The sequence below is a fragment of the Sprattus sprattus genome (assembly GCF_963457725.1).
Source record: "Sprattus sprattus genome assembly, chromosome: 2".
In the NCBI taxonomy this organism is placed as follows: Eukaryota; Metazoa; Chordata; class Actinopteri; order Clupeiformes; family Clupeidae; genus Sprattus; species Sprattus sprattus.
Window position 1 is genome coordinate 10186403 of NC_137921.1, and position 7049 is coordinate 10193451.

A 7049-nucleotide genomic window follows, 5' to 3' on the forward strand; every position below is an offset into this window, starting at 1 on the left:
AAGCCACTTGCGCCAGGCCATCAGTGCTGCTGTACTTACAACAACATTACACCCAGGGCATGAAAATAGGCCCTTTCAACCCAGGACCATTATTTCAGTACAGAGCTATTTTCCTTCTGCTGGGGAATGCACATGGGGTCCCCAGTGAAATGCACATTTGGCTGCAGCGGCTGAACTCCGCATCGGAAGACCTGACATTATGCAATCAGGAAACATGATCCCATTTCTCACTCAGTCTGTTGGAAAAATACTCCTCAGAAATCTTGTGAGGACAGCTCACACGGCTGCAGTATTGCAGCTGTCGTCTGGTTTTGGGGGGGGGGTTACACATCAGCTGAAATCCTCGTACATGTGCCTGTACACATATTTTCAGAGATCTAGAATATATTTAGTGGAAGAACCAAAAGTGTCTGTTGTGATGATAAATTGTAAAAAAAAAAAAAAAAAAAAAAAAAATTGTCAAGTGCAACGAGTGCAACCTGAAATGAGATAGTAATTCAGACAGACCATACATCAGTTAAGTAGATTAATAATTAAAATCCCAGTAAGAATTGAACTGCGGGGCAAGTAGGTATAAATAAAACACATCTTCATCCAAAGACATTTTTTTTTCTCATGCCATGATAATGCTTCCCATGATTATGTTGATGTACAGAGTGAACCAACAGACACACCATAATTTCAGTATCAGATGTGGGCAAACACTTTGGTCATGATTGCTCAGTGGATGCTGATTGTCTCAGAACTGTTCATGATCAGACTCTCGTGTTAAAACTGTTAAGCATTCTTTGGAGAGCAATAATGGTTTTCAGAAACGCAGGAAATAGACAATAAAACTTCGGAGAAATGTGATGCTTGTAAGATGATTCAATCGTTACTTTTTCCAAATGACAGACAGACAGATGTGTGTGTGTGTGTGTGTGTGTGTGTGTGTGTGTGTGTGTGTTCGTGTGTTTTGCTCGCCTGAAAGATACATGAACACCATCCGGGTGCGTGGTTTGTGTTGGTCGGAAGATAGACTGCGACGTATGCTTACTGCGAAGGGCCGACATCACTCCTCCTTGATTATAGATCACATTTACCGCATATTATCACATGTAGTCCTCGCTGAGAGGTGGAGCCGATAACGGAGTAGCCTATGTAAGGTCACCTAGTTTGATAAACATGTATATGAATGTATCCAATAGCCTATATCTGGACCAATATTCATCAAGGACACCAAGAGGACACCATTAGAAAACAACTGTTGAAACAGTATTTCCTTCACCCAAAAAGTGGAGACGTTAGGCCTACTCCCCGCGTGTCTTCAAGATTTACAAAACACACAAAGTTGCTAAACCCAACCTATAAACAGGTAAGGCAAAAGTTATAGAATGCAACTATCAGTAGAATTAACAATACTATTAACGTGTTACTGAGAAAGAATGTAATCAGGACGCTCAAGTGTATCATAGTGGAAGCACGTCGGCTACAATATTTTGACACAGGTGGGCACACAACATGCGACCACAGGAGAATTTCTGACGCAGTACCCAGCAGGTGCAAGCGAATTTCCACACTGGATCAACAAGTGCTCCTGACCAGTCAGCAAAAACGTGAATCAATAACTGGTCAACGTCAACATCAACTTCAGCTAGAAAGGTCTGAATGATGAAATGTTTCACTTTTGTCTCGGATATAAGCTATCGTGTCGTATTTCACAGCCTTACAGGGCACTGACCTATATTTCTGAACGTAGCACTGTTTACAATGTTCATGGCGTGGCCGTTATCGATTTAGAATTGAATATAGGCCTACCATTAAAAAAAGACAGATTTACTGCCCATTTACTACAATAGGGTACCTACTAATATTAAACCCTCTCGAATCCCTGTGTTGTGGCCTTGTGTTTTCCAGAAAGCTCGTAGCTAGTCCCAAGTAGGGCAAGTCATGTTTTGGCACCAAGACAGGAAGTCCATTAAGTTCACATTCTGAGATCCGCATATCATTCCTCGAAAGCAGGAACCGAAGCACACTGATTGTGGCTCTGGGTCTGATCATATACTTTAGTGGGCAGAGACTTTTAATGGCTCTTTCAGTCTCGGTGCCGATAACAGACACACTTCTCTCACTGAAGGCTTGGCTAACGGTAGGCCTATTCTCTGTGAATTTAACACGAAAAGAAATAATCGGAATTTAACAAAAATGCCTTTGAAATAGGCTAGTAAAAAAAAAAAAAAAAAGCATCCTCAAATGTGCCTATGTGAAGGTGATCTTGCGTAGATTGTGACGGGCTGTAGCGCAGAGCGGAATGTGCTGTCGGATCAGTGGTGACAGCTCTTTGTTTCTTGTTTTGAGTTTTAGAAGACAGCTGGGATTAGGTCCGCTGATATGGACGGTGTGTGGACAGGTCCAGGACTAGGCGCTATCCCGGCCAGGTGTAGGGACAGGCTGGAATGGCGATTGCGCTAATTGCACAACTGTAGACCTTTGACATCTGTGGACAGTTGCCTGTCAGGAGAGGTGATGATAATGACACCTGCTGACATAAATTGTCATGTAAAGCTAAGACAGTTTGTCCCTGGCAACGCAGTCTCTCCTAACAAAACGGATTAGTAGGATATATATAAATCTGCAGTTGACAGAATGAGACATGACAACACCCCCCTGGATAAAGGCAGCTATTCCAAAATCTGAAATATGTTTCGCTGTGCGCCAAGTACTTTGTCAGTTCAGGACTCCCTCCTCCACATCAAACTCTATCCACTCTCAAAAAAAAAAAAAAAATCAGTAGAACATATTTAACCATGACACCCTAAATACCGTGGTACGACTGAGAGAAGGAGGCCCGTAAAATAAAGCCAATTGTCTCGTGCCTTTGAGGGAGTGGTATCCGACCAACGATAGGAAACTAAGTAATCTAACTTGCGCGCGAGAGAGAGGGTGACTCAGTCCGCTTACTCTGGGTCCGGAGTTGGAGATTTATTTGTGGGCTTATTTAACTAGTTTTGGTTTCTGCCCTGCACCATACTGTGCTTACCATAACAGCGCGTAATTAACTTATCAGCAGGCATTCAAGGCATTGGTCTATAACATGAATCAAACACATCGTTTGCGGCACGGTCTGGAAGCTCGCACGAGGATATGTTTGTGTCTATGACCGCACACAGGAGCTCCAGTTTGCGGCTTCAGAGTGAAGTTTCTTTGTAAGTGAAGTTCCGGTGGATTAACGTGACGTGAGTGTGGTGTTCCCCGGAGGTTCGGGAAATGTGAACAGGTAACAGTTAACAGGTTTCTAATTAAAGGCATGGCGCGGTGAGCCACCAGGGACCGCTTGTTACGTCCGAGAAGGGGAATAAAACAGTAGCAGGTCCCTGGCAGATCAACCAAGGCTGTATCGAGATGCACACAAGGCTACGGCACTTCTGATGCGACAACCAACTCTAGGCTGAAGCCTCCTGTACACAGTCGGAAGTTTTTGTTGTTGTTGAAAAGTCTGTCGAAGGAAGAGTCCGCCTGAATTTAAACAGTCTATGCACCTTGATAGATTGTGCAAAACCCAACTGAAACTTATTTTACGAAGAAATGATTTGTTCTTGGATTTGAAACAGTGACTTTACGTTAGTTTGTTGGCATACCGGGTGAGACAGCTTGTTTCACACAGCTAGTTCTCGGTCTGGTGGCATTCAAATAAACTCCTTCCTGGAGGATTTTAATCGCACTCAGAAACGAGAATGCTCGGACTACGGACAATGCCACTGCTAGCGCTCGCACTGATGATCCTCACCAGCGCGCGCTGCCAGAGCTCCAGCGCAAGATTGGAAAAGGGCGCCGAGGCGGACCAAAGCCTCTACCTACGGATAAAAGACCTGGTCAAACACGTGGAAGAAAACGGAGACACAAAAAATGTTGCACAGTCTACAATTGCATTAGAAATCCCAACGGAGCGGAGCTCCCACTACACGAAAGAAAACGGAGATCAAGTAATGGGTAAGAATAAGCGGTTGCTGCGCAACATCTAACCATAAACTATACACATTTTGGGTAACGAGTCATGGTAATATTCGGTTTCTGGTGTATTGAATGGGTGTGAATAGGAATGCTTTGTGGGAGGTGGGTTGTCTCCCTGTAAATGGTTAGCGTTCAAGCATCTCTCATTCTCACGTTAGAGGAATGTCAAGGTCACTCATATCAAAAAGGGTCAGCGCGTGGCTTAGGCTGATCACCTCTTTTTGTTCTTGTGCAGAAGTGTTTCCCAGAGACCTCCGGAAAAAGGATAAGTTTCTGAAACACATGACAGGTATGTCTCACCATCATGCGCCCAACTATTGACCAAGGTCCTATCGGCACTTAAAGGAATAGTTCGGGATTTTTGACATGAATCTCTATGGCATCACCAGTGTCATGCAATCACGCTGACTTACCGACCGCAGCGTCCTGTGAGCAGAGTTGTCGTCCAGTTTTGGTCAAACCGAAAGTAGTCCGGCAGGTTTGCTAGACCCAGCAAAATAAAAAGTTTCTCTTCCCAAAACATTATGTGTTCAAAAGAGTGATATATTTGCATCCCAAAAACATGATAGTGGAAAAAGTCACACCTCGTTATCACTTGGCCCTATTTTCAGTACGCACGGTACCGCAAACTCACAGCTAGGGTCTACCTGTTTGATTCTCGAAAGTTGATTCGCGAAAGTTTGATTTGCCAAAGTTGCCTGAGAGAAACGTCCGTCACAGGAAAACGATGAAAACTGAGACAACATTTGATAAAATTTACATAAAGCATCGTTTTCCTGTGGCTGTTGTGAGTTTGCGGTATCGTGCGTACTGAAAATAGGGCCAAGTGATAACGAGGTGTGACTTTTTCCACTACCATGTTTTTGGGATGCAAATATATCACTCTTTTGAATACGTAATGTTTTGGGAAGAGAAACTTTTTATTTTGCTGGGTCTAGCCAACCTGCCGGACTACTTTCGGTTTGACCAAAACTGGACGAGAACTCTGTGATGCCATAGAGATTCATGTCCTATAAGAGCACGTGAACATAATGAAAAGTAACATTACCTACACTGTGTGTTAATTTGGGTAAAGGTGTCAGTTTAATACGTGTAAACGTAAAGGAATGTGTGTACTTATAAGCATGTAAACTTAAAGGCATCTGTGTACTTAAAGGCATGTGTGTACTTAAAAGCATGTGAATTTAAAGGCATGTGTGTACTTAAAAGCATGTGTGCACTTAAAAGCATGTGAAGCTCCAAATTCAAGCCCAGTTATGTTTCTTCTCTTCAGGGCATATTATTATCTCACACAAGTGCAGGAGGGATTTTTTCCGGATCTACTACACTAGTAGAGACTGCACCATCAAAACCTGTAAGTACTGCGCAGAAAGGCATGGGCAACAAGACTGGTACATACAGTGCCACTGCAGGATCCCCATAGTTATACAATCTCTCTTTCTGTCGTTCTTTAGATTTGAAAAGGTGTGTTCGGCTTCTGCAGCGATTGGCTGGGAGTCCACGGTGTAAAAATTTAAAGGTGTAAAGGTTTAGATATTCAGTACTCCAGGTGAGTTTCACAAACACACACACACACACACACACACATATACACACACACACACACACACACATACACACATGCACAGAAATCTGCACACACACATTTACACAGAGACAAATACAGACACAATCGCTTTCAATGTAATGAATTCTGAAATGAATGCTTACAGTCTATAAGCTTGGTTGATGTTGCGTTCACATGGAGAATGGGCGTTTATGACATGCCAACATTTATTTTTTAAATTCATTCCGTATGTTCTCCTGTAGAAGTGGCCTTGTGGTAAACAAGTATAAAATGTAATAGGCTTTCTTAGCCTGGTCTTACGATACTTCTTCAGCTTAGCCAGATGAAAACATTTGGGAATTCAATGTTAAATGGAAATGGTATGGCTCTGCTTGAGTTGGATGAAAAGAGACTATACCATGTGCACTTGCAGTCCTACATGCTGCCAGTATCTGTAACACATCTTGTTTATACCTTAACACCACAGCTCTCTGGAGAGGGAAGAATTTCTGGATGCAATCAAGTGCGCACACACACACACACACACATGCAAAGTGAGCCAAATATGAATGTACTAAATTTGACTTCCTTCCCTCTGCACATTGCAGCCAAACCAGACAGATCTAGAGAATCACTAAATGAAAGTGCCTTGGACAACAGCGAACACCAGTGAACCCCAAGCCACATTCCAGCCCCTGACCTCTCAGGGCACCCAACAGTCCACCCACAGCCCCGACGGATGGACGGACGGATGGATGGACCCCAAAACAAGACAAGCAGCTCAGGATACAGACCATGAGTCCTTCTGTATCTCTCTCTCTCCCCATCTGCGTGCGCTGACTGGGGCTGGGACTGGGAACTGGAAAGGGGGCCTATCTCTAGGATTCAGTGCAGCTGCCAAAAAGACCAACTTTTCCTCGAATTTTAAAAACTCCACGGTGAAAAGGGATTGTTTTTTTTAAGCAGTATTTGTATGATTTGTGTGTGTGTGTGTGTGTCACCAGAGTACTGATTGTGCTTCAGCCACTGGGCTGTGGACCTCTTGAACACTAACACTCTGTGTAAGTGTGCTGAATGAGACTGTTCCTAGTTGTTCTCCAGGAGTAGGACATCTCCGATACCCACCTGTATGGGCAGTCTATGAGCAGCCCAGCACAAGAGAGAGACAGGGGGACATTGTCAATGAGCAGCCAAGCATGAGGACACAAGAGGGGGACACTGACTGCTTTTGCCCCAGGATGAGAAGCAATGCTGCTGAATCATATGTCCACACACAGTCCAGAACAGTGGAGGTTCTGGCTTCATTGGTAAACTAGACAACCAGTGTTTTGTGCCGCCGTCTGTTTAAAAGTCGGGGTGGAGAGATGTACCTTCTAATAAACATCTCTATGTTGGAGGTGGGACAGGTTCCCCTCTGGTAAAAACAAACAAACAAACCTTTGTGGCCCCCTAACTGTAAGTGGCCAAGGCAATTATGAGGGCCGCCTCTGGTCCTGAAGCTCCGGGTCCCTGC

General features: G+C 44.0%; 1 protein-coding gene across 1 annotated transcript; it reads left to right on the top strand.

Moving 5' to 3' along the window:
• The first annotated feature begins 3335 nt into the window (after nt 1-3335).
• Nucleotides 3336-6257, top strand: alkal2a (ALK and LTK ligand 2a). The gene is made up of 5 exons (XM_080833114.1): nt 3336-3969; nt 4226-4279; nt 5264-5344; nt 5445-5539; nt 6145-6257. The coding sequence occupies exons 1-4, from the start codon at nt 3714-3716 to the stop codon at nt 5513-5515; spliced, it is 462 nt and encodes a 153-aa protein (XP_080689240.1). The 5' UTR covers nt 3336-3713; the 3' UTR covers nt 5516-5539; nt 6145-6257.
• The last annotated feature ends 792 nt before the right edge of the window (nt 6258-7049 follow it).

Excerpts from the sequence above, each read along its gene's own strand:
- alkal2a (XM_080833114.1), top strand. The coding sequence starts at position 3,714 with ATGCTCGGACTACGGACAATGCCACTGCTAGCGCTCGCACTGATGATC. Across the intron at positions 4,280-5,263 it reads GTTTCTGAAACACATGACAG|GGCATATTATTATCTCACAC; the intron begins GTATGTCTCACC and ends TCTTCTCTTCAG. Across the intron at positions 5,345-5,444 it reads AGACTGCACCATCAAAACCT|ATTTGAAAAGGTGTGTTCGG; the intron begins GTAAGTACTGCG and ends GTCGTTCTTTAG.